At 37.5% G+C, this 27,383-nt stretch overlaps 4 protein-coding genes across 6 annotated transcripts; 2 read left to right on the top strand and 2 right to left on the bottom strand.

The window, feature by feature from the left end:
- Positions 1–1,105: 1,105 nt before the first annotated feature.
- ano8a (anoctamin 8a) lies at positions 1,106–14,147 on the top strand. Of its 3 annotated transcripts, none has more exons than XM_073875807.1 (18): positions 1,106–1,625; positions 4,636–4,746; positions 4,906–5,035; positions 5,147–5,288; positions 5,378–5,474; positions 6,440–6,556; positions 6,901–7,028; positions 7,157–7,318; positions 7,482–7,634; positions 9,792–9,918; positions 10,135–10,190; positions 10,306–10,380; positions 10,453–11,082; positions 12,156–12,347; positions 12,546–12,677; positions 12,801–12,911; positions 12,994–13,096; positions 13,287–13,489. In XM_073875807.1, the coding sequence occupies exons 1-18, from the start codon at positions 1,478–1,480 to the stop codon at positions 13,337–13,339; spliced, it is 2,667 nt and encodes an 888-aa protein (XP_073731908.1). In that variant the 5' UTR covers positions 1,106–1,477; the 3' UTR covers positions 13,340–13,489. The 3 variants fall into 3 exon arrangements, with proteins under 3 accessions (XP_073731908.1, XP_073731906.1, XP_073731902.1); XM_073875805.1 differs by adding an exon at positions 4,396–4,521 and having other exon boundaries at positions 1,107–1,625; positions 12,994–14,147; XM_073875801.1 differs by having other exon boundaries at positions 1,107–1,625; positions 12,994–14,147.
- A 115-nt stretch (positions 14,148–14,262) lies between these two features.
- On the bottom strand, positions 14,263–16,278 carry mrpl34 (mitochondrial ribosomal protein L34). Its single transcript, XM_055202242.2, has 2 exons — positions 16,121–16,278; positions 14,263–14,708 (listed from the first exon to the last, which is right to left on the bottom strand). Exons 1-2 carry the CDS (start codon positions 16,171–16,173, stop codon positions 14,420–14,422), a joined length of 342 nt encoding a protein of 113 aa, XP_055058217.2. The 5' UTR covers positions 16,174–16,278; the 3' UTR covers positions 14,263–14,419.
- Positions 16,279–16,487: 209 nt separating this feature from the next.
- Positions 16,488–21,932, top strand: trnau1apb (tRNA selenocysteine 1 associated protein 1b). Its single transcript, XM_055202237.2, has 9 exons — positions 16,488–16,648; positions 17,226–17,323; positions 17,511–17,610; positions 18,019–18,071; positions 18,953–19,084; positions 19,516–19,635; positions 19,765–19,993; positions 20,962–21,007; positions 21,145–21,932. Exons 1-9 carry the CDS (start codon positions 16,613–16,615, stop codon positions 21,285–21,287), a joined length of 957 nt encoding a protein of 318 aa, XP_055058212.1. The 5' UTR covers positions 16,488–16,612; the 3' UTR covers positions 21,288–21,932.
- Position 21,933: 1 nt separating this feature from the next.
- fitm1l (fat storage inducing transmembrane protein 1, like) lies at positions 21,934–24,591 on the bottom strand. Its single transcript, XM_073875810.1, has 2 exons — positions 22,821–24,591; positions 21,934–22,719 (listed from the first exon to the last, which is right to left on the bottom strand). Exons 1-2 carry the CDS (start codon positions 22,997–22,999, stop codon positions 22,020–22,022), a joined length of 879 nt encoding a protein of 292 aa, XP_073731911.1. The 5' UTR covers positions 23,000–24,591; the 3' UTR covers positions 21,934–22,019.
- Between the last annotated feature and the right edge of the window lie 2,792 nt (positions 24,592–27,383).

Below are 27,383 nucleotides of genomic sequence, written 5' to 3' on the forward strand. Positions count from 1 at the left end.
ATATTTTTGGGTGAACTATCCATTTAAATGGATATGAATAAAAGTTTTTGTGGCACAATGCTGTTTTGGACGAGGCTTGCAGTGCACAAAACTCCTATACAAAACTCACCACTAGATGGCTTCAGCACCAAACTACAAACAATTATTGCAAACGTGATGTCCCTCTTAAAATTGCAGTCTACACCCTCAGAAGAAAAGGTACAAAAGTTGTCATTGGGACAGTATGCTCTCTATTACCAAGGTCCTAATATGTGCCATTCTGAGGTACCAAATGCACTTTTTAGGTATGAATGTGTGTTTCAAAAAAGGCTGGCACAATGACAGCTGTTTGTTTGCATGATTTCATTACAATGTCTGTCCGGAAATAGAGAAGGAAGATGTGCTATTTGTTTAATTATATCTATTATATTTTATTAGGTTGTCAATACATACTTCAAAACATATTTTTAGACACTATTAAGGAATGGCCATGTGTATAAGGGTCCACTGCTGCACTCTTCGATAGGGTTTTATAATGCAGGGGTTTTCAAACCTCTGATGATGCCAATGACACCCAAATATGATGAAAATTGGTAAGAGAGCAATTTATGTAGCGTAGCCTATTTTGTGTATAACAAGTAACCTATATATATAATTGACTGGTGGATGTATAAACCTGAAGAGAAACATTTTTCCAAATCATTTACACAGCAGCAACTGTGACAGTAAATAATTTCATAGGTTTTATAGGTTTTCAGGGAATAATGCCTTACAAGCCTCAGTAAGTGAAATTTTAACTGTAATAAGGAAAACACACTAAAGATACAAAGAAAATATAAAGTATTCTGGAATGTATAGCAAGAAAAAAACATCTCGAAGGCCCCCTATGAATCAGGACCCCAACCGAAAACCCCTTTTCTAAATAATCTTACTGTATTTTGGTATTTCAGTTGTGTTTAATATGCAAGAATATGAGTATTTTTACACATCATTGTTTTTATTGACTGTTTGTAAACTAACAATATAATATAAAAGTCAAACAGAAACAGCTGTTTTTTTTTAAACAATTAGGCTCCCATCAAGCCTTTTAAATGATAACGACAGTTTAAATATTCCTTTTATTAGTATTAAGCAAAAAGTACACAGCCACACAGTCGACTGTTTGTATATCGATATTAACTCATTAATGTTATTATCAACATTAAATCCAGCGTTCCTTTACACACACTGTTGGTTTTTCCTCCGCCTGCGCGCATCTCTCTGATTGGTCAATTTCTAAACATTGATGAATTATGCACCTCGCGTTGCGTAATTTCACAGTCGACGTAAGATAGACGGCGCGTTCCTTACTGACAACACATTGATAAACATACGAGAGAAGTACAGCGAAATAATAACGCCAAACGTGTAATTGTTAGGAAATGCACTTTCGAGGAATGAGGAAATCATGGATGATCGATGTCAACGTGTAGTTGACGGCTTATTTTGAGGTCAATGGATGCTTTGCACCTGTTTGCATCAGAAGAAGTGTCTCGCGCCTGGAGAAGCAGGCAGCGCAGTTTCAGCACCAGCGCCATCAGAGCTGACGTATTCACAGAGCGGAGCAAAGCGAGTCTCGTACACAATAATGTCTTCAGCGGTATTAGGTGAGTGACACTCATCTATATCCGTCACATAGACCAGTGCATGTATGGTTATTCATGTTATTCAAGTAAACATTATATGCCTGTTTGTATATCGCTGTGTTTTCGCTCTGTAAACCTACTGTTAGACACGATTCAGAGCCTTGCTTTGGTACCAGAATATTTAATGTTGTCTGTGTCCACTAAAAATTATTTTGGATTTGATATAGGCTATAGCGTGTATAAGCACTCTTATTGCACTAAATGTTTATGTTTTCATGAAAATATTGTTTTCATTTAACATTTCATCTCATTATTTCATCAGAACATTTGCATCGTGCATTGATGTTTCTTTAAGAAAAACTCTATAGCTACAAAGTGTTATGGTAATGTTCTTTTAGGCATTTGTATCATTGATAGAAGAAAGGAATCATCGCTTGGCGTTCACCCAAAGGGACACAAACATTTTGTCATTACTCACCCTAATGTATTCTTAGTTTTTTTAGAATTCAAATGCAGATTTAGAGTTGAATGTCTTTTAGTGTCTTTTAGGCTTCTTAAATGAAAAAAAGGTAGGGCTGTACTTGAATTTGTCCATCGAAAACTGATCAGATTGTTTGTAGTTGGGTCATGTTGCTATTTGCTGATCGCTGCGATCTTTTCCTGGACCTGGTTGCCAGTAACTTACTGTAGATTATACATTTATGTTATTTACTAGCAACATTTTGTTCAAAGTTAAAAGAATATGAAATATTTTTAGTCTTTATATTCTACAGTAAGTTACTGGCAACCAGCTGCAATTACAGATAAAATGTGTACTATATAATGTATACAGTGTTAACTACAGATCGGATGCCGAACTAGGGTTGGGCGATGTCCCCATCAATTGGCAGTTGACGATGGTTACGTAAACCATCGCGATGGACGATGATATCGTTAGGTGGGGGGGTGGTGGCACATTAAAAACAAACAAACATTCGAATAGCATTTTTTAAATTCGAATTATTATTGCCATTCGAATATTCGAATATCCGTGCCCATCCCTAGTCAAGATCAAATGCCTGACAGGATATTTTCACAGACTAACACACGTCCAGCCCAGTCTCCTGAAAATGCGTATAAATAGCATGAAGTGTAAAACTATTGCAATACATACGCCAAATTCCACTTTGGCGTGCATATGATACGCAAGTCCTTCCCATTCACTTAAACGGTGCATCTTTTTTTGTCGTTTTATTTATTGGTTTCTCAATTTTTTTGCTATGTTTTTACCATTTTCGCTTGGGTTTAGGGTTAGAACAACTTTTTGTTATTTAAAAATGACATCCTAACCCAAACCCCAACTCTTACCCCAACTCCAAGCGACCATGGCTTAAATATGGACAAAAACATAGAGAAACCTGTATATTAAATAACCTTATTAAGCAAATCTGAAATCTAACCCTAAACCCAAGCAAAAATGGTTTAAAGGACAGAGGAGAATTGAGAAACCAATAAATAAAACGACAAAAAAAGATGCCCCGTTTAAGTGAATGGGAAGGACTTGCGTATCATATGCACGCCAAAGTGGAATTTGGCGTATGTATTGCACAAGTTTTACACTTCGTGCTATTTATACGCAACCTCAGGAGACTGGGTAGCCATGTCTCAGGCATAGACTACAGTATTTAAAATAGCATATATGCATTAGTTATATTTTCTATTTAATTTATAGAGCAATTCACGCAAAGATATTAGGTTAACTATAGTCTATATAGAAGAGAGTAAGTGTATGTCGACTCGCAGCGGAGTGGGGAGGGGGCGTGGCATCACGGTGGTGTCTCTCCATCGTGATGTCAGTCAACCATCACGATGGACGATGATATCGTCTATCGGCACAACCCTATGCCGAACCTCCCATCAAAGAGCGGTAATTCGTGAATGCTCTCTTCCTTGCCTTTAGGAAACCAAAACGTGTTATTTTTGATTAGGGAATTTGTTCAAGAGTTCAGTTTGGCAACTAGTCAGACCATTAAACAAACAGAGACAGGAAGTTAAGTTCCGCTCAGACGCGTAATTGCGTCACCGCACGTGCACCTGATGAAACCGTCTATATGCAAATTAAATATTCATAATATCCCTTAATAGTCTAATGGCCTGCATGTCATGCAGTTATAAATAAATATTAGATTATAATTAAGATTTGGATTTCTTTTTAGGACAGATGAATACTACTAAACTACTTCTTTAATTCTTTTAATCTAATGTGACTTTTGAGGAATTAGATCGCAATTAGTATTGTAGATTGATGACTTGCTATGACTTTTTTATTCTTTAACAAACAAGGGTGCTGAAGCAAGTAATGTTCGATCTTAAAACTACTTGACTTCTCGTTCTCTTCACATGTAACATAACTGACACCTAAAAAGAGCACACTCTGTAACACTGTGGTCACAAAATTGCAAACATTTTTACACAAGAAGTCAGTTTTTTTCCACAAGCCTTTTTCATGGGTTTATATCAACATCAGTTGTTGTTGTACGGATTGGCTTCTTATCTTGTTGAAAGCAATACGTTCCACAATGGCACATTCAACACGCTGCCAGAATGCTTCTTATTTTATTACATTTCTATTTCGGTGGTTGAGCAATAGGCTGTGATTTGTTTATGTACTTTGTGTAAATGAAAAGTGGGCTCGGTTTGGTTTGACCCGATTAGGATGATAGCTCAAATATGAACCTGAAATGGTTCGTTATGTTGTGTGCAGATGTTTCAGTGGTCACATTATTTACATATACATTTATTCCCTTTGCAGGTGCTTTTATCCAAAACAACTTGTACGCAAAGCAAGGAAGATTAAAAGCAGTTTGACATAATCATCAACAACATTCACAGTATTTTTATTTACTGTCAGCCACTCATTGATACTGTTTTGTTTTTGGTTGGTGCTTCAGAGTTTAATGATTTTCATGAATTTTACATGAATTTAAATGTAATGATGCATATTTTAGGCTAATGTATGATTAGCAATTTTCTTGTCCCCTTTCAACCACAGAGAAATTGCTCAGAGGCCGTCTCTTTCATGCCAGGCAGTACTTCATGAGGCATAAACCTAGTATCACAATGGCACCCGTTGAAAACTGTGATGTCCTTATTACATTACCAGGTGCGGATATTACTTATGCTTTCATTGAGTGATTATTGAATACATTTTAAATAACTTACTTTTTTTATTCTTTAATTAATAATATATGTATCGCTGATGTAAAATAATACATTGTGTTTTTATGTTTAATTTACTGATTTTTCATCATCTATTCTACAGACACCACAGATGACCATACTCTATTATGGTTACTTAACCAAATCCGTCTGGGGATTCCACAAATCACCATTCAGATTCGGCAGCATAAATACACTCAAAACTATGCATTCTTCATTACCTCAAACTTTGAGAAGTAAGAGCTGGTAGAAAATCTACTTTAATTTCCCATACAAACCCTGACCTTTGTCAGACGGTCATTATGTCCTCAAAAATACAACAGAATTTTATTTCCCTTTTCTCTGAACTTGTTGCGTGGAGCTGAGCAGATGGGCATGCAAAAGGCCGTGAAGCAGCGCTATGGAGGCGGCACTCGCAGGTTTTCATGTGAGGAGGATGACATCTATGAGAACATCGAGAGTGAGCTGTGTTTCTTCACATCACAGGTCTGTCTACCATCACTGCTGTCGTCTCACATGACATCTCATCATTACCTGTTTGATGTTATAAAGGTTTCTCTCTGTGATGTTTCTAGGAGCGTCAGAGTATTTTAAGATACTGGCTGGACAATCTGAGAGCCAAACAGGGCGAAGCTCTTCATAATATTCACTTTCTGGAGGGCCAACCAATCAGTACATATTCAACATATATATTCTATTTCAGATACTGTGCATTCCGACCTATTATATTTACAGACCTATGAAGTGAAGTATAAGTTACATCATACCCCAAAAGACTCTAATGGCTGCCAAAGGTTCTTAAAGGGACACTTCACTTTTTTTTTTAAATATGCTAATTTTCCAGCTCCCCTAGAGTTAAACATTTGATTTTTGCCGTTTTGGAATCCATTCAGCTGATCTCCGGGTCTGGCGCTAGCACTTTTGGCATAGCTTGGCACAGTCCATTGAATCTGGTTGGACCATTAGCAGCAGGTGCAATGATATTATGCAGTGTCTGAAAATATTAGTAACTTTCAATAGCAGCGGACTATTTTCGGGCACTGCATAATATTATTGCGCCTCCTGCAGCCATGTTACGGCAGCAAAATCCTTGATTATTACGCCAGAATGAGATTATAGTTCCTAGCCATATCTGCCTAGAAAATCGCAACTTTAAATTTTCTGTCAGTCTTAGTACATGATGCAACTACAGAAGAGTAGTCTTTGGTAATTTTTTAAGCCCAATGCTAATGGTCTGATCAGATTCAATGGATTATGCTAAGCTATGCTAAAAGTGGTACCGTCAGACCCGGAGATCGGCTGAATGGATTCCAAAACAGTAAAATCAAATATTTAACTCTAGGGGGCTTAGAAATAAACCTATTTTTTTAAAAGTTGAGTGTCCCTTTTAAACTAAATACTAAATAGGGTCTGAATACTTATGTAAATGTGATAGTACCAAATTTTCCTTTTTTTAAATTCTGTTTTCACCTTGTCATTATGAGGAATGAATTATTTAAATGATTGTAGTATCAGGCTGCAACACAAAAAACTGAAAAAAGTGAAGGGGGTCTGAAAACTTTCTGAATGCACTGTAGCTTGGGTAGAAATGCTTATATTTGAAATCTGAGCGTGTGTGTGTTTGTGCGTCCTTTCAGTACCAGAGCTCATAGCAAGGCGTGTAATTCTTCAAATGTTTCCCATTCATGAGCAGAGAATTTTGAACCAGCTGATGACGTCTTGGGTTCAGGCAGTCTGCGAGAAACAACCCCTAGGTAGGAAAGTTTTCACCGACATGTACCAAACTTATACGATGGCCGGTGCTTGTAATCTGAATCCTCTGAGGCTCTTCCTTTAGCAAACAATGGTCTGTGTATCTAGTTTCTTTTTTTTGTGTTGACTGAGAGGCACTAACAAATATTAAGTTCTGCAATATGACTTCAGAAAACAAAGCACAAGACACTGCATATTTCATTATGCAAATGTGTCACATTTACATTCCACTGGTTGTATTTGTTTTCTTCCAAAGCTAATTTCTTTGGAAAGATGAGACTACGAGAAAAAACTCATTTTAAAAAGCAGATTAGGCCTGATGGCTTTGTTTTTCTGCTCCTGACAGATGACGTCTGTGATTATTATGGGGTGAAGATTGGAATGTATTTTGCATGGTTGGGATTTTACACCAACTCTATGCTGTACCCAGCAGTGATTGGCTTTCTGCTTTGGATGTTTGCCGAGTCCGATCAGGCAGGTTTTCTTCTTGATATCACAGGGCTACACCTTCAGAATGGAATTATAAATAGTACAAAACATTACATGTTCTTTATTTAGCTTTGACACATGGTTTTTATCACTGAGCCTTTTTTTAAATGCAGACAAGTCAGGATATCTGCTGTGTGGTATTTGCCCTTTTCAATGTGGTGTGGGCAACGCTGTTCCTGGAGAGATGGAAGCGTCGGGAAGCAGAACTGGCATATAAGTGGGGAACACTGGACACCCCTGCAGAGTCACTAGAGGAACCCCGTCCACAGTTTCGGGTACAATGACATTATTTTTACATTTTCCTATGTCAGTAGTAACATAAATAACACTCATTATATCAGTTATATTATACATTACATTTAATAATTATATATAGGCTTCTGATTAAATTGTGCCATACAATCAGCAAATTTTTACTTCTTTTGCAACGCATATCAGGGAGTTAAACGTCGCAGTCCAGTGACGGGATGTGAAGAGTTTTTCTATCCACCCTGGAAGAGGACAATGTTTTGCTGGTTAGTCAGCTTTCCCGTCTGCATCCTCTGTCTCTGCTTCGTATGCTTGCTCATGTTTATCTGCCTGGAGCTTCAAGTAAGTAACAGATTACGATGGTTTTTATACTTAAATCATAAATGTTTTTACACATGCAGTACTGTGCAAAAGTCTTAGGCCACCATGCCAGAATTAGATTTATTGTTTTTGCAGTGTTATAGTGATCATATAATTGTTTCTCAGTCTCTTTAATAGAATACACCAGAAAATACAGGAAATGTGTATATACAGTGAGGGGAAAAAAGTATTTAAACACCCTGCTATTTTGCAAGTTCTCCCACTTAGAAATCATGGAGGGGTCTAAAATTGTCATCGTGGGTGCATGTCCACTGTGAGAGACATATTCTAAAAAACAATGTATGATTTTTTTAACTATTTATTTGTATGATACAGCTGCAAATACGTCAATGTTAATATTTGGTACAGTAGCCTTTGTTTGCAATTACAGAGGTCAAATGTTTCCTGTAGTTTTTCACCAGGTTTGCACACACTGCAGGAGGGATTTTGGCCAACTCCTCCACACAGATCTTCCTCTAGATCAGTCAGATTTCTGGCCTGTTGCTGAGAAACAAGGAGTATGAGCTCCCTCCAAAGGTTCTCTATTAGGTTTAGGTCTGGAGACTTGCTAGGCCATGCCAGAACCTTGATATGCTTCTTACAGAGCAACTCCTTGGTTATCCTGCTGTGTGCTTCGGGTCATTGTCATGTTGGAAGACCCAGCCTAGACGCATCTTCAATGCTCTAACTGAGGGAAGGAGGTTGCTCCCCAAAATCTCGCAATAGATGGCCCCGGACATCCTCTCATACAGTGCCATCACCCAGTCCCATGTGCAGAAAAACACCCCAAAGCATGATGCTACCACCCCCATGCCTCACAGTAGGGATGGTGTTCTTGGGATGGTACTCATCATTCTTCTTCCTCCAAACAGGTTTAGTGGATTTATGACCAAAAAGTTGTATTTTGGTCTCATCTGACCACATGACTTTCTCCCATGACTCCTCTGGATCATCCATATGGTCATTGGCAAACTTAAGACGGGCCTGGACATGTGCTGGTTTAAGCAGGGGAACATTCCGTGTCATGCACGATTTTAAACCATGACGTCCTAGTGTATTAACAACAGTAACCTTGGAAACGGTGGTCCCAGCTCTTTTCAGGTCATTGACCAGCTCCTCCCTCACCTTTCGTAGGATCATTGAGACCCCACGAGGTGAGATCTTGCATGGAGCCTCAGTCCGAGGAAGATTGACAGTCATGTTTAGCTTTTTCCATTTTCTAATGATTGCTCCAACAGTGGACCTGCTTGACAATTTCTCCGTAGCGCTTTCCAGCCTTGTGGAGGTGTACAATTTTGTCTCTAGTGTCTTTGGACAGCTCCTTGGTCTTGGCCATGTTAGTAATTCGATTCTTACTGATTGTATGGGGTGGACAGGTGTCTTTATGCAGCTAACAACCTCAAACAGGTGCATCTAATTTAGGATAATAAATGAAGTGGAGGTGGACATTTTAAACGCAGATTAACAGGTCTTTGAGGGTCAGAATTCTAGCTGATAGACAGGTGTTCAAATACTTATTTGCAGCTGTATCATACAAATAAATTGTTAAAGAATCATATATTCTGATTTCTGGATTTTTTTAGATTGTCCCTCAAAGTGGACATGCACCTACGATGACAATTTCAGACCCCTCCATGATTTCTAAGTGGGAGAACTTGCAAAATAGCAGGGTGTTCAAATACTTATTTTCCTCACTGTAGTATTAAAAACTGTATAAAAATGTAAACTGATGTGTGAAGTTTTTAGGGTAAACTCCCCTTCCACTTGAGCAATAGCAGGTGCAGGATCTCTTAAACCTAAATAAAATTAAATCCTAATTTCTAATTTTAAAGAAATTAGTCTTTTTTACTTCATTCTGCTAAAAAATGCTCAAGATGTGTTTAGTGCCAAGAGAGGTCACACTAAACACCGACGATGCCTAAAGAAGACACTTAGTCCTGAAAATTATTATATTTAATTTTTTTGTACATATTTCCCGTATTTTCTGTTTGTATCTTAATAAAATAGATTGAAAAATAAATATGGATGGACATTAAAACTTCTAAAACAACAAGTCTGGTGTTGGTGGCCTAAGACTTTTGCACAGTACTGTATTTAGGATGTATGACCTTTGTCTGTAATATTTTGCATCTTTTGCAGGAATTTGTCATGGAAACAAAAGAGTTGCCAAGCATATGTAGATTTATTCCTAAACTTCTTCTGGCTATAACTGTTACTGTATGTGACGAAGTGTACAAGAAAATAGCTCTCTGGCTCAATGATATGGGTAAGTTTAAATTCAGCATCTGTATATGCTGTTAAGCGCAAAGTGATCCAGTATGACAGCCATTTTTAACCTGAAACAAAAGAAGTCAGGGAATGTTTTAAAGTTATTAGGAAACATCGTGTAAATAAGCAACAAAATATATTTCTTATTTCATCACTTGTTTAGCAACTGTTTCTTTTTTATCCTCAATGTTTGTTCATTTTTCAATGTAAACAGAAAATTACAGACTTCAGAGTACTTACGATAACAATCTCATCCTCAAGACTGTTTTTGTAAGTTTTATTTGATTATCTATGCACATTTTATATCTCCATATCAAAACTGTATATTTTCACAAGTGATAAACTGTTGTTTTTGTCAGTAATGTTGTGTACGTTATTTTTAAAGTTCCAGTTCATAAATTCTTACCTCAGCCTTTTCTACATCGGATTTTATCTAAAAGATATGGAGCGGCTGAAAGAGGTAATAAACAACACGGCAGAATAATATACAGTCCTACAAAGAAGAGAAATGACGACTCATCTTTATTTACAGATGCTGGCTACACTGCTGATATTCAGACAAATTCTACAAAATATAAAAGAAGTGTTACAGCCCTATCTCTATGAGCACCATAAATTGGGAGCTCTCAGGACGTTATGGGACTTAATTCACACCATGTTTCTGAACTACAGTCATTTGGTTGTGCAAAGGATACGACTGACTTGCCAAGGCCGTCCAGATGAAAATAAATGTGGGACGTCTCCAGAGAAGAGAGAGAGAAAGAGTTTAATTGCCAGCTACAGAGTTCCCAAAACAGAGGAAGGGGACGATGATGCTTGTCTAAAGCAAAGAAAGGTCAGTTTCACTGAAAAGGTGGAATACAAAGATAGGATCGTGGAATCACCAATCCAAGAGAGCTTGCAGGACGATGGCAGTCCTACGCTTGTAGAAAAAGGAATGGATCCATCCTACATATTTGATATGTGTGACGATGATGATGTTATTGATAAGAAATTGGATGAATCAATGAGTAATCCACAAGGGCTGCAGAGAAGAAAGACTAGATCTACTGGAGACAATGGCAATGTGGAAAAGAAAATGTCTTGGATGGACCCTCCAGAGAAGACTGAGCCTTCTGTATTGACTCAAACAGAGATTGAAAGTTGCATGTTAACTTATGAGGTTTGTACTTCTCCACAAACTTAGACAATGAGATCAATAATCTGATGTTATTGTTAATACTTCGATACTATAAAAGGTGATAAACAGTGGTTCATGCACTTAAAGTATAGCAATAGTGGTCCCCAGAGCCGATCCTGACCTCACTAAGGCCCTAAGCAAAATTCTGCTAAGGGGCCCACCTACCTGACCCGTGAGCCATAGTCCCTGACCCGGGCCGTGAGCCATGACCCGTGAGCTTTGCCACACATTTACACTTGACACCCCACTGCTCTCACTACATACAAAATATGGTTACTACTATAAATCACACTTTTATATTTTAAGTAGTGAAAACTAAATTCTTGATATCAAAAATCCATATCATGTGAATGTATGAAAGCTAAAATGGCTTGCCATACCGTAAAACTGTTTATAATATGAATTTACCTGATTGCTGTTCTCGCTTTTAACTCTCATTTTGTTTCCTTTATCTTTTTTCATAGCCAGATGGATAGCTCCGCTTCATATTGTCATCTCAGTAAACAGTAACACGCACTGTAAAATGAGGCAGGGGGAGGCGGGGCCCTATGCAGCCTGCGTAGTAAGCGTATAAGGCCGATCGGCTCTGATAGTCCCCAAAGTCAATCTTAAAGGGATAGTTCACCCAAAAATGAAAGTGCTGTCATAGTTTTCTCATCCTCATGTTGTTCTAAACCTGTATGAGTTTTTTTTCTTGAAGATATTTTGATAAATGATGTTAAGCACACAGCTAATTGTAACCGTTGACTGCCATAGTAGAAAAAAACAAATACGATGGAATTCAATGGGTGCAGTCGGCTGTGTGCTTACCATCATTTATCAAAATACCTTCTTTTTGTTCATGAGGAAATAAATTCATACAGATTTTGAACAACATAATAATGAAAGAAGATGATGACAGAGATTTCATTTTTGTGTGATATATCCCTTTAACCAACATCTTCTCATACATGATTAGGGATATTTGCTATATGGCACCATTTGCAGATTGGATGCATTGCAGATTTACAAATGATACCAAACAGAAGAACTGGTTCTTTTGTTTTGATCTGCAGGATACTCTCCAGGATTATCAAGAGATGTTTATACAGTTTGGCTACGTGGTGCTCTTCTCCTCTGCATTTCCCTTAGCAGCCATGTGTGCCCTCATAAACAATATCATAGAGATCCGTAGTGATGCCTTAAAACTTTGCACAGGCCTCCAAAGACCCTTTGGTCAAAGGGTAGAGAACATTGGACAATGGCAGGTCAGGTGATCTTATCAGATATGAATTATTTATATATAAAGAGCTCAAATGCAAAATTTTGTAAATCCGAAATGTCGTCTTGTAATTTAGCATTTTTTATCAGTCAAGTGGTATTTCTGAATGGCCTGATGCCGGGATTAAGCTGTTTTATATATAACTTGTCTCTGTATGTTATCTTTGTCCTCAAAATCTGAATAGACCGCAATGGAGGCTATGGGTCTGATTGCAATAATTGTGAACTGTTACCTTATTGGCCAATGTGGACAGCTACAACGACTCTTCCCCTGGTTGAGCCCTGAGATGGCCATTGTCTCGGTTGTATTACTAGAGGTAAAAGGAAACAGGAAAAACATATTACTTTTTGGTTTCTTGCAATAAAAACTGCAAGTTGAAAGATGTCTGAATTGTACATTATTAATAAAGTGCATTAAATTTACCGTTACCCTTTCACAGCACTTTGCCATTCTACTCAAATACATAATTCATATTGCAATTCCTGATATTCCGAACTGGGTGGAAGATGAGATGGCCAAGCTTGAATACCAACGGAGGGAAGCCCTCAAGGTAGCACATCAGGCAACACAGTGCACGTTTAGCACGAGCAAACAGTATTTAAATAATTATGTTTATCATTGTCATTTGCCAGAAACATGAACGTCTGGCTCAACAGCACCAGCAGCAGCAACGGAGGAAGACAGAAGCAGAAGAAGAGCATCAAAAATTGGCAGAGGAACTGGCACGACAAGAAAGTGAGCATGACAAGTCAGATCTTGGTGAGGGTGAAGATCATCACCACCACGATAAAAGTACAGGGGGCAAATTCATCACTGGAGAAAAGCTCAAAAGACCCAGTTCTCTTTTAGGCAACAATAATGTGATGAAACTTAAACAGATAATCCCGCTTCAGGGTAAATTCACTTCTACCACTTCTCCCACTAGTGGCGAGGCCAAACTTCCAGGTTTTCTTAAGTTCCTCAAATCTCAAGAGGTGAAAAAAGAAGCAGCTGCAGCAGTTGTGCCAGCACCTGCACATGGGAACCAGGAAAAATCGCAGTCTCCCAACAAATCATTCAACCCAAGCAAACGTTTCAACTTTGGAAAAGACAATTTGTGTACCGGTGCTAGTTCTGATCAGCAACCTAAAGCAGATGATATTTCTAGGGCCAGTAATGCACAACACATAAATCCTGACCAAACCACTTCATCAGAAGAGCTGCCATCTTCTGATACTGAAATGGGTGAGAATACAGACTCTGGTAGTAATCATTTAAAAAAACAATGAATGGTTATACTCAGTATATATACAATATTGAATGTGATACATAACATTTGCTTGAATGTAATAAAAATACCCACGCAGTGATGTAGCTGCATGCCAAAAGATTAATCATTTATATTAATCTGAGTTCTTCATATGCTTCATATCTCACTGAAGGAGGCATGGATCAGTCAGCCCCTGCATGTTAATTTACTTGGGCATAAGAAAGTAAGTTTGAATGAGCGCTGTAATCAGAAAATTTTTAGATTTTCTATTTTTCTACACATTATTTTTTATTACACAAACAGTAAATGTGATATCCTTAACTACTGCATTGTCTTTGCTGATTTTGAACATATGAGTGAGTCCATAATGCAATAAAATAAGGAAATACTGTGAAAATAATATATAAGGTGCATCACAGCCTGTGCACACAGATTACTCCACAGCCCATTTTGTACTGCTGCTTCCGCAATAATATATGCACATCCAATTGCTTTAAAACTGCACTAAACTGTGAAAATAAAATACAATAACTAACATTTTGAAAAACGTCATTTTTTATTTTATTTAGATTCTCGTAAATGATTACTTGTTGGCCAAATGAATGAATTCATTATATAAACATGACAAATAAGAATAAGAAGGATTACATCATGATATTCAATATTTTTATTTAATGAAGTACATATCTGTACAATGTGACATCTTAATCATTTTTCTCATATGACAGCAATTTTAAATATAAACAAAAATCTTGCAACTGATATTTACTGAGAATCACTATTTCAAAGCAACTGTATGATACAGAGTCTCAATGTGTAAGGGATTTTCGTCCTTTGAGCATTCGGCGCAGGATGACTTCGATTCCACTCGGAGTGCTGATTCGTTTGATCCAACCATGGGTCCTCTTGCGTTTGATGTTATTTGGTTGATATTCTGTCCCACGTTTGCCTGTGCGGACCTGCTGATATTGCCAAAGTGGTTGCTGGAAAACACAGGCTCCCTCAGCTTTGGTATTAAGTGTACTTTGCAGGGCAGGTCTCTGGTCAGGTCTGGTCCTTGACAGAACAGAAGAACTGATGGAGCGTAGCTGACTGCAGCTGAAACGGTATGATGAGTATCATTAGTATTTAAATAAGTCATTTAAATAAATAATCAGAGAACTGACATTTTAGTTTGACAATATCTATCAATATTGACTCTGTCATCTTAATGACCAGCTGTATATTTAAGAGCAATGTTCAATGTGTACATTTTTTACATGCATCAGTGTGTACACATTAAAGCACCAATCAAACAGTATGTGTAAATTAGCTATAAAGTAAGTATACTTCAAAAATGACTTGCAGAGCAGCTGTTGACTTAACTTAATTACAATGTTAACAGTTGTGTATACGGGTGATTCTCACGAAACCATTGAAACACCACGGCACTAATGATTTTAGCTTTAAAATGTGTAATATAGTAACATTAAAAAGCATCAGAATTAACACAATACTGTGTTCTACCTTGCACAATGTGTGATTTCAACATAAGAATTTATAATAGTAAATTTGATCTCATTTTCTGCTGAAATTCTCATTACCGCAATGTGTCCGGCTGTGTTTGAACATGGGTTATGTTGTAATTTAATCAAATTAACACAAAAATATTAAGAAAAAAAATAGATGGATGTTTTGCTAGACTACTTTAGATGACAGAACAAATATTTACTGAATATTCATGTATAATAATAATGAAGAAAAATTAGGAAAATGATGTGTCCATGCCTGATGTTCTCATCCTCCGCAATACCTTTTGAGACATTTTGATTATCATTACCGCAACAGATGCTTATAAAATGTTAATTTAATTAATAGAAGCATAATACTTTGATTTTAAATGCATGTGCAAAATCTCCAAATTATGTTCTTTCAGGTTTGTCATGTCATTTTGAAAATATGTCAGTGTTGATGTTTTCTGACTGTTGCGTTAATGAGATTTTTTAGGACTAATTTTTTAAATTATGTTACAAAAAGTGTTAAATGATAAGTAAAAGTTTTTAAATTAATGTTCCCATTTACTCCAGACTTTGTTTTTCAATGTCTGGTGGGAAAAAAAGTTAATTTAAGCAATTTTTACATTTTCATGCTTGACATTTTTAAAACCAAGTTTTCGTGAGAATCACCCATACAGTTTTACATTGCTCTGACTTGACCTGCATGCTGACGAAAAAAATAAAATAAAATATGCTGCATACGTTTAAAGCCTTGCAATGATCTATATTAACTAAATACATCTATTTTTGGATTAATTGTTTTATCTCACTGCACTCATGTGATTGTGTTACAGCGATCTATGTTAAATTTGCACTCATTTTTTTCCCGTAAACACTGTTTTTTTTACTAAACAATGCCTGTATGAGGCTATCCCTGAGCTGCTAGCTAAATACACAAACGGCAAAACCTTCAGCAAACTGTTTTACCAGAGCTTAACTTGGTTGATTTTTAGAATAATGATTGTTTTTACATACCAGGACAAACCATTTACCCCTGAAAACCGCCAAAATGTTCGCAACACGTTCATTTTTACTACAACAAGCTCATTCCATCAATATCGCACCAAAGTCATCGCATGTCGGTCATGTATGACTTTCTCTACTATGCGTTTGGAAGAACTTTTCGAACTACTGCCACCTGAAGGTCAAATATAGAATAACATTTCCGCCAAGGACTTTTTTATTTAATTTGATTTAAAAGCAATGTAATCATGTATGTATTGTTAATATATAGATAACAGCTATATGTTACGACCACTGAGTGAACCTAACTGACAGACTTGGTCCATACTGACTATATTAAGATTTATTCTTCAGCTCAGTGGATTGAGGAAGAAGTGTTGCGGTGCGCGACCGGAAACGGAAGTTTCAGTAAATGTTCTGTTAGCTTCGCCACGCGATAACTACAACAAATCGTCTTACTTAAATTTCATTAACCGTGGTGGTACGACGATTTCAGCTGGCAAGATGTTTAACCGAATGACAAGTTTATGGATGGGTGACGTAAGTACTTCGTTTTTGTTAGGTTTTCTCCGATAATTTAGCGAGAATGTAGGCTAGAGATTTGCAGCATGCAAATGTAGCTCGAAGTTACGCAAGCGGGACCGAAAGGCCGTTAAGTTACTCACAAAACTAGCGAAAACCAGTGAAACAAAAACTAAAATAAAAACACCTTGCATACTGTTTTAAAATGAGTATTTAAGTGGATTGTAAATATCACGCCATCTGGTGAATAGATAAATATATGCTCGAATTATTTACAGGCCTTTCCGCCTTTTCTTTCCGCGTGTCGTATGGTACATAATAACACAAACTAACCTGCATGTCTGCATTATACTTTTAAGGTAACGCATAATAAACAATAGGTTACGATGTAGCAAACTGTAGTTTGTCAGAACTTATATTTAGTTACTTACAGTTAAGTACTGGCGCTGTGTATTGTGACGCAGAACTCAAAACTTTTTCTGTTCTGCTAATGATAAACTAAAACTACCACATATAGAAACATGCTTATATACAGTATATATGCTGTTTACCTGAATAATGCACAGGTCATTAATTCTCCTTATTTGTTTTACAGTTAGACCCATACATGGATGACACTTTCATCAAGCAAGCATTTAGCACTATGGGAGAGACTGCCTACGGAGTCAAAATTATTACACATAGACTTACTGGGTAAGATTTTTACATTTTATTTATGGAGAGGTCTACAACATTCTGATGAGTTCATGTATTGTTAACATCCATGTTAAGTAGATGCTGCTATTTTAAGTATTTTAAATGTTTATTTGCATTGAAAATGGATTTGTCTGTCTTTATTGTTTGTTGTACTGCAATCATAACGTTAGTTTGTTTTTTTCAGAGGGTCTGCCGGATACTGTTTTGTGGAGATGTCAGATGAGGCCAGTGTTGACCGCTGTGTGCAGAGGCTTAATGGGAAACTAGTTCCAGGATCAAATCCGGTAAGATGCTAACCTTGCACCCATTAACGTGTATAGTTTTGGCTTCTATATTTGATTATTCAAATATATCGAGTATTATAGGAAAAAACAACCAGCATGGCCCCCACCTTATACAAACATTAATTATTCCTCCATACAATACTACTAGTGATGGGCAAGTTACAGAGCTCAATTTCTTCCCTAAGGAAGGTGGTTGAGGCGGTTTATAAAATGACTTTTTTTGAAGCTGGTGAATAAACTCTGTTAGGAACTAGCTGACGAATGGGATAAAGCCAGTACTGATTGGTGGAGGTATGTGGAAATAATAATGCTTTTTTAATTGAATAATAACACGCTTGTTAGGCAAATTAAGTCCTTACTACAGTAAATTTATTATATTATTTGCTCAGTATTTTTTTTCTTTTTCAGCCCAGGAAGTTCAAGCTGAATTATGCAACATACGGGAAAAGGCCGGAGCCTGGGTAAGTAAATCTTTCTTTTGTTTCTTGCAGGCATTAAGCAAACCAGCAGCTTTTTTGTTGGTTTATTCACCAAAAGCAAAATATGGGGCGGTTTCCGGGACAGGGCTTATCATATTGCATGTTTTCAGCTGCTATAATTTAAAAACATCTTGCACTAACACACAGTACTGTATAAAAGTCTTAGGCCACCACTACCAGACTTGTTGTTTTAGAAGTTTTAATGTCCATCCATATTTAACTTTCAATTTATTTTATTAAGATACATACAGGAAACATGTACAAAAAATTTAAAAATATACATTTTCAGGACTAAATGTCTTAAGGCATCATTTGTGTTTAATGTGGTCTCTCTTGGCACTAAACACATCTTGAGCGTGTTTAAGCAGAATCAAGTAAAAAGACTTATTTCTTTAAAATGAGAAATTAGGATTTAATTTTATTTAGGTTTAAGAGATCCTGCAGTTTCCTGCTATTGCTCAAGTGGAAGGGGAGTTTACCCTAAAAACTTGACACATCAATTTACATTTTTATAGTTTTTTCCTGTATTTTCTGGATGTATTCTATTAAAGAGACTGAGAAACAATTATATATGATAACTATAACATTGCAAAAACAACAAGTCTAATTCTGGCATGGTGGCGTAAGATTTTTGCACAGTACTGTATTTTAAAATATATCAGTGTCATTGTTTTGTCACAAGATGCACACCAGTATTGTTTTTTGTAAGGTATGTTTGTAAAAACTACTTAAATGTCTACTTAAATGTAACTAAGGCCTAGCCCTGGATTAATCTAAACTCTGTCCTGGAAACCGCCCCTGTATCATCTTACAAAATGCAGAGTTTCTGTCACCTTCATAGTTGATTTTCTTGTTTTCTTTAGCCCCGAATTCTCTGTTTTTGTTGGAGACCTCACATCAGAAGTAGATGACTACCAGCTTCATCAATTCTTTTTGAAAAAATTCCCTTCATGCAAAGGAGGCAAAGTTGTCACTGACCCTTTTGGGAACTCCAAGTACGTAACCTCTTCACTTTTAGATTCATATCACGTAACCTTTCTTGTCTTTTTTTGACAGTTTGACCTACTGATTTGACACACGTGAGGTAGTTAAATCGGATGAGGTTTCCTTTACAAATGCTTGACACCATTTATTTTCAGTCTATACTCTTTACCATCCTCTCCTATTAAGGGCCAGACAATACATGGATGTGATTTGCCAATGTTACAAATCTGCTAAAACTATTGTTTTCCCCATATAGGGTAAGCAAGAGCAACTCAATTGAAGTGATGCTACTTCATGTTAAAAGTAAAAGAGAAGTTTCAGTTTTACAATCAAATTAATTTTTACTTTCTCAATACATATGGAAATATGCATATACTGAATGATGAGGTGTGTGAAGAGTAAGAGAGCAGATGCTAACATATCAAGTCCTTTGAATATCCAGGGGTTACGGCTTCGTGAAGTTTAGTGACGAGAATGAACAGAAGAAAGCTCTTGAGGAGTTCCAGAATGCATCAGGCTTGGGAGGAAAACCCATCAGGATAAGCATCGCTGTCAACAAAGGGTACGCTACATGTGCTTTTACTGTTGGTTTAAAATGTATTAAAGTTTTATGTGACAAGATTTAGACTGTCCTGATCATTTGCCTAGTTGAACCAAACAGTTAACTCAAACTACAATTTTTTTTTTACAGCAACAAAACAAACAGTTACCACAACCAGAATCAAACTTACAACAGCAACTACCAACAGCAATACTATCAACAGCCTTACAACAGTTACTATCCACAATGGGGCTATGATCAGTACAACAGTTACAACTACGGATATAACCCTTATGTCACCCCCCCTCCAGTTCCACAAGGAATAATGCCACCTCCACCTATGCCCCCCATGCCACCTGACATGCAAGGGTCCACAGAGGTATTTTAGCATTTCTGATGTATTCAACCAAAAATGAAAATAATGTCATTAATGACTCACCCTTATGTCGTTTCAGGCTCGTGGGATCTCTGTTCATTTTCGGAACGCAGTTTGGGATGTTTTAGATTTGGTCTGAGAGCTTGTTGACCCTTCATTGAAAATCTAGTAACGGTATACTGTCCATGTCCAGAAAGGTAATAAAAACATCATCAAAGTAGTCCATGTGACATCAGTGGGTCAGTTAGAATGTGTTGAAGCATCAAAAATATGTTTTGCTCCAAAAATTATGACACATGTTGACTTCTCTTCCGCATCTGTTGTGAAGCGCATGCACAAGACTGAAGACACGTGACTGCAGTGAAGCCGATGATGTGTTATCCATCTGACATGTTTGCGAAGTTGGATTTTTTTTTCAAACTTACAGTGTGCGTCTTCCTTAGACTGTAAACGAAACCTGGGTGCACAAAAAAAAAACCAGCTGGGGCGCACCAGATAACACGTCAGCCGCGTCGTACGTCATCCACGTCACTGCAGTCACGTGACCTCAGTCTCACGCATGGGCCCCACAACAGACACGGAAGAGAAGACAATACTAAATAGTCGTAAGTTTTGTTATTTTTGGACCAAAATGTATTTTCGATGCTTCAACACACTCCAACTGACCCACCGATGTCACACGGACCACCCCGATGACGCTTCCACTACCTCTATGGACATGGACAGTGTACCGTATGTGGATTTTCAATGAGGGGTCAACAGGCTTTCGGACTGGGTATGAAACATCTTGAACTGTTTTCCGAGGATGCATGGAGGTCTTGCGAGTTTGGAACGACATGAGGGTGAGTCATTAATGACATTTTCATTTTTGGGTGAACTATCCTTTTAACAGTAAATAGTACACCAAGCGCTACAAGAACATTTTTTAATTTCTAATTCCAAACCATATCTTGTTTCTTTTTTTGCCTTAGCAATCACATGATGCAACTGAGGAGGTTGAGGAGGACCCTGCTGAAGGTTATTATTGTTTACGTTGTTTCTTTAGAGAACTAATTACTAACTTATTAATTATCATATGCCCACACATCAATTACCAATCAAGACATTCCTAATAGAAATATTCTTATGTGCTGTCTGTTGTTGTTCTTCCTCAGATCCAAACCCACATGTGGATGTGGACATGTTAAACAAGGAGTTCATGGAGCGCAGTGAAGAGCTTTATGATTCACTAATGGATTGTCACTGGCAGGCACTGGACAGTGTCACATCTGAAGTTTCTGTGATGAATGGCTACTGACTTTCTGGACGGAGCACAGTTCAGGATTATGATACTTTCTGAAGAAACATGCCTTTTTATACAGCAAGTTCTGTTCACATTCATTCAGACTTTTTCTACCCAGCAGGCAAAATGTTTCTTTTCATGCGTGTCCATCATATTTGCTTTTTCCAAAGTGAAGTAGTTGAGATTTTTTTTGTAAAGAATATTTTTATTTTAGTAGGGATGGAAAGAATCTGTTTCATTACTAGTGACATTTTAACCAGGAGCATCGCTTCTTGCCTTATTAAAAATTTTCAGAAATTTGCAGTCACTGCTCATGTATAAAGCATGTTTTGTGGATGTTAATCTTATGTGGTCCAAATAAGAATATCTTTGAAATATCCCCCATTTTGATAAAAGACCATTGATGGTTTTGAAAGCATAGCTCAAGATGTTTTCTTTTTTTGACACCAGCCTAAAATTGAATACCACCCATATACCAGTTAATGCCTGGAAAGGATTACTACATGGTAAAGTGAACCTTTGTCATTTGCAAATGTGGGCCTAAATTAATCACAAGTTTCGTATTTAAGCATAAGCTTTTCAGAAATTTTGTTGGTATTTTTGTAATAAAACAGTTTGAGATTGTCAATGATAAACCTAATAAATTGATGTGAAGTCTCACTTGTATCTGTTTTGTGCTTTTATTTATCAAGTCAGTTTTTGGTTGAAACACGTAAATCTGGAGAACATGAGTCCAACAGCCTTTCCTTAGTTGCTCACTTCAGCATTAGTTTCACCGTATTCCTTGTGTGTCTCATCCTGTTTGCTCTGTGTAGACAGAAGTCCCACCCCTGGCCTTCCAGGGCAGTACCAGCTAGGTCCAAGTCGGTACCAACCCTGGTACAATACTCTCCAGCTCAAACAACCCAGAGCACCTCCCAGAAGCTGGGTAGGAAACTGTGGGAAATAAGCCAGCAAGCATAGAAGCAGGAACACCCAGAGACTCAACAGCAGGATGCAGAACAGGAAGAGGATGCGCAGTGGGGCTCCAGAGGGTCCACCCAGGCTCAGGTAGGGCCCAAATACAGCGGTCTCCTCAGCTAGAAGCAGACAGCACAAACACAGCAGGAGGGCATCTTCAGACACTTCATAACCACGCCACAACATGCCGGAGCGGATGCAGACCTCCTTTGTTTCACCTTCACGTAGAAGCAGGAGCGGTTGACCGTCTCCATTACTCCCTGGAGCCAGCTCGAGAGTGGAGCTGAGGGGCTCGTAACAATTCCCAGTGGCGTTCTCCAACAGACAAAGCAGTTTGCGAAAGCTAATCCATAGCCCGCCTGCCACAGCTAGCCGAGAAAGGTGTCGTAGTGAAAGTGTGAGCGAACGGCGTACAGTGAAAGAGAGGACGAAGACAAAAGAGCCAACAAAGATACAGGTCCAGCCCCAACCTGAGCGCAGGAAGACCCTGAAAATAGATAATAAGTGTTCATTAGTAGTGAACCCAATGTCTGATATTTTTTTAGATAAGAATGAGCCATTTTTTTTGTGCATTACTGTGCTGCTTACCTGTAGAGAAAATGACTCCTCTTTCCAAAGACACTGTATTGGGAAACCCATAGACTCAGGAGGGGCCCAAACAAAAGCAATCCTGACAGCAGCAAATGAAAATGGCGTCGAAATGATGCATTGCCAAGTAGTCCAGCTGCCAGGTCAGTAATGACCACGAGCAAAGCGTTAAGAAACATTTGTGTTGTGACCTCAAACAAACCCGCAAACTAAAGATAGTTGTTACTATTGGGGTCCAAATTCTGTCTGAATCCTACAGAAAATATAGATGCAATGACTTCATGCACGCTTTCAAGCTGTAATCTTATCCGATGACAATCAGAAGATTGTGTAAATGGCTCCAACTTGTTACTTGCATGACGTTTCAGATCAAAACACCTTCATACGATCTCTATTCTGGATATGTCTGTCATGCATATGCTTCGGTAGTTACAAAGATTGCATGTTTTCTCATCTTACATTCTGTGTCCTCTAACCTTCAGGAGATTTCCACACCCTATATCTGTCCTCAGATCTGTCACTGTCCAGGAATCTGGGAGCACTTCCTCTCTTTATGTGCTTACAGCCAACAACTTCCGTTAGTCTTTGCATCCAGGAGAAATGAAGTCCTGTTCATTCCATATTCTTTATATCCACGAGTCTTTCGTTTCTCTAGCAGCACTTTGCTGCTTTGGTGCTCTTGCACATGGCCCACTCACTCCACCCCCTCAGAACAGAAAAAGCAGTGTTGTCGCCTTCTGTATGTTCAGGCTGGCGGGTGTCATGTTGCAATTGGAAAGTTGTCATCTAAATGCTTTGCAATTGTATTGCTGCTAGAGAAAAAAAAGCATGCACTGGCACACAATGCCCTAAACATGAAACAATAACAGCTGATATGGACTTTTCAACATCTCACACAGACACAGTGCTAAGATCTCTCTAGCACTGAATGAATATACAATAGTGCACTTTTAAAGCTCACTGCTGTATAATGCCTCTACATGCTATGTACAGTTTCTGGGGTGCCATAATTAGACATAACCTTTGTGGTGTATCTGCATCCCCCTCTGCTGCTTACTCCATTCTTAGTATCAGCTGTTGGTGGACCTGTCACTGCCAATCATTCAGTAACCTTATAGCCTTAACTTTTACACTAACTGCATTATCTTCCTTGTTCTGTAAAACACCCATCAAGTCTTTTGTCTTTTAATAGTATTATTGCCAGATAAATGTAGTGTCTTTGGTACTTGTTTGATGTGCCACACAATGTAGTGGTTTAGTAGTCATTTTTTACTGTTATAAGGGAAAAGGTGACCCTGTCTGTGAAAACCTACTGTATTCTACAAAAATCATCATAATGTAAAGAACATTCTGTGAAAATACAACATTTATATCTTTAATATTGATGGTGCAAGGTCATTTCAAAGATTGAAATCAAACTTTGATGCTCCTTCATAATTAGATTATGAGACTTTAACCTGGATTTCACAGACTGGATCACATGTAAATGCCCTTTTACAGCACATTCATTCTTGATATAAATTAAACAAATATGTCAGATAAAAAACTACATTTACATAATTTTTGCGATTCTCTCAAGGATCCCTAACTTTTAAATCACAATTGCTAAATTGTGCTTATGGATTAAGGTGATGCTGAAAGGGGGAAAATGGCCCTTCAAATAACATACCAGTCATGGTATCTTGTGCAATGACGCCCCCTGGTTTTCAAGCTGTATATTCACTGAGACCAAATAAAATTGGATATCAAAAGTTGTGCTTTATCTTGCACTCTTTACATACAAAATATGTATTTTTTGAAAGGGTACAACCCCGGTGACAGCTTTTATTTATTTCTAAGTGTATAAAATCAGAACTTAAAAAATAAAAAAGATTTCCAGAGCATTAAAGGAATAGTTCACAAAAAAAAAAAAATTGTCATTTAATCACTCTCATGTTGTTACAAACCTGTATACATGTCTTTGTTCTGGTGAACACAAGGGGAGATATTTTGAGAAATGTTTGTAACCAAACTGTTCGTGGACCCCATTTACTTCAGTATTCATTTTTTCCTACTATGGAAGTCAAGGGGATCCACGAATGTTTTGGTTACAAACATTCCTCAAAATATCTACCTTCGTGTTCATCACAGTGTTGTTTTTGGCAGCCCTTTTAGTTTTAGTCTTAGTCTTTTGGACAAAAATGCTTTTTAGTTTTAGTCACATTTTAGTCGAAGAAAACACAAAAAAGCTTGTAAAGTTTTAGTCGATGAAAACGCAAAAAGGTTTTAGTCAAGTTTATGTCAATTTTAGTAAAATTTGTCTTTAACAAATGAATTTAAGTTAAAAAGTATTGGAAATGGGCTTGGGTTTGACAAGTAGATACAGTTGAAACCAGATATTTACATACACTTCAGAAAAGAACACAAAAACTTTTATTTCTTTATTGTCATACATTCAATCAGAGTAAACTTTTTCTTTTTTAGATTAATAAATATTAACATATTTTTTGCATTTGTTAAATGTCAGAAACGCCAGAGGGAGAATTTTTATTTATTTTTCTTCTCACTTTCATCCAAGTCAGAAGAATACATACACTTCCTTAGTATTTGGTAAAAATGCCCTGAAAGTGTTTCACTTGGGCCAAACGTTTAGGGTATCCTTCCACAAGCTTTCTACAATACAGAATTTTGGCCCACTGCTCTTGACAGAACTGGTGTAACTGGGTCAGGTTTGTAGGCCTCTTGCTCACACTCGCCATTTCAGTGCCGCCCACAAATTTTCTATGGGATTGAGATCAGGGCTTACCAATACCTTGTTGTCCTTAAGCCACTTTGTAACTAATTTGGAGGTGTGCTTGGGGTCATTGTCCATTTGGAAGACCCATTTGCGCCCAAGCTTTAACTTTCTTGATGATGTCTTCAGATGTTGCTTCAATACATCCACATAACTTTCTTTTCTTATGATGCCTTTTATTTTGTGAAGTGCACCAGTCCCTTCTGCAGCAAAGCAGGCCCACAACATTATACTATCACTGCCATACTTCACAGTTAGGATGGTGTTCTGAGGCTTCAAAGCTTTGCCCTTTTTCCTCCAAATATACCATTTATCATTATGGCCGAACAGTTCAATTTTTGTTTCGTCAGACCACAGGACATGTCTCCAAAAATTAAGATTTTTCCCCATGTGCAGTTGCAAACTGTATTCTGGCTTTTTATGGTGGTTTTGAAGTAATGTCTTTCTCCTCCCAGAGCAACCTTTCAGCTCATGGCGATACAGAACTAGTTTACTGTGGATAATGACACTGTCTTACCAGTTTCAGCCAACATCTTCACAAGGTCTTTTGCTGTTGTCCTGGGGTTGAATCGCACATTTTGCACCCAAAAACATTCCTCTCTGGGACTCAGAAGCTGTCTACTTCCTGAGAGGTATGATGGTTGTACATTGCCAGGTTTTTTATGCTTGCATAAAGTTGTCTGAACGGATGAACAAGGGGCCTTTAGGCATCAGGAAATTGCACCTAAGGATGAGCCTAACTTGTGGAGGTCCACAATTCTTTTCCTGATGTCTTGGTGGATTTCTCTTGATTTTCACATGATGTCAAGGAAAGAGGCTCTGTGTTTGAGGTGTGCCTTTATATGCATCCACAGGTGTACCACCATTAACTCAAATGGAATCAGTAAACCTATCAGAAGCGTCTTAAGCTCAGAATGGAATCATCTGGAGTTTTTTGTTTTGTTTAAAGACACAATAAACTTAGCGTATGTATACTTCTGACTTTGATGAAAGTGATAAGAAAAATACATAAAAATTCTCCCTTGCTCGATTCTGACATTTAACAAATGCAAAAAATATGTTAATATTTATTGATCTAAAACAGAAAAAGTTTACTCTTGTTGAATGTATGACAGTAAAGAAATAAAAGTTTTTGTGTTCTTTTCTGATGTGTATGTAAATATCTGGTTTCAACTGTACATGTAAAACCTTAAGCTTCCCATGAAATGTGTCACAAGCCGATTGTCGAGTAAAATTGAATGAATGATGTGTTAACAGTGACTTGTTAGTTACCTTTAAAAAAAATATTAGTGTGATGAGCCTTCAGGTGCTGCTTGAAGTTGATGGTATTCTTTCCACCTAGTTTGTGGCCACATTTACCGTCGTCTCCCAATATGCATTCCGTTTTTCTTTCTGATGGATTATACTGAAAGTATGTCTATAAATCATCTCGTCGTTTCCGTTTATTGCCGTCACGGTCCTTCAAACTCGCCACTGCCACAGGTGTGTTGTTGTTGTGCGGAATCTTGTGCGCGGCATGGCGGCAGCCGGGTGCCAGGGATGGGCAGTATTTCAAATACATGTATTTAAAATACGTATTTGAAATACAAAATAGTATTTTGTATTTTGTATTTTAAAGCCTTTGAAAAAAATGAAATGTAATTTGTATTTAAATACATTTAAGATGAGTATTTTTGTATTTTTAAAATACTCAAAATACTTTGAGCCAGTCAACCAGTCAGGGTGCTGTTTTCATGCATCAACTAGTTCAGACCAGACACCAGAGTTCAGGTAAGTTAAGCAAATATATC

Source organism: Misgurnus anguillicaudatus, chromosome 2 (genome assembly GCF_027580225.2).
Source record: "Misgurnus anguillicaudatus chromosome 2, ASM2758022v2, whole genome shotgun sequence".
NCBI lineage: Eukaryota > Metazoa > Chordata > Actinopteri > Cypriniformes > Cobitidae > Misgurnus > Misgurnus anguillicaudatus.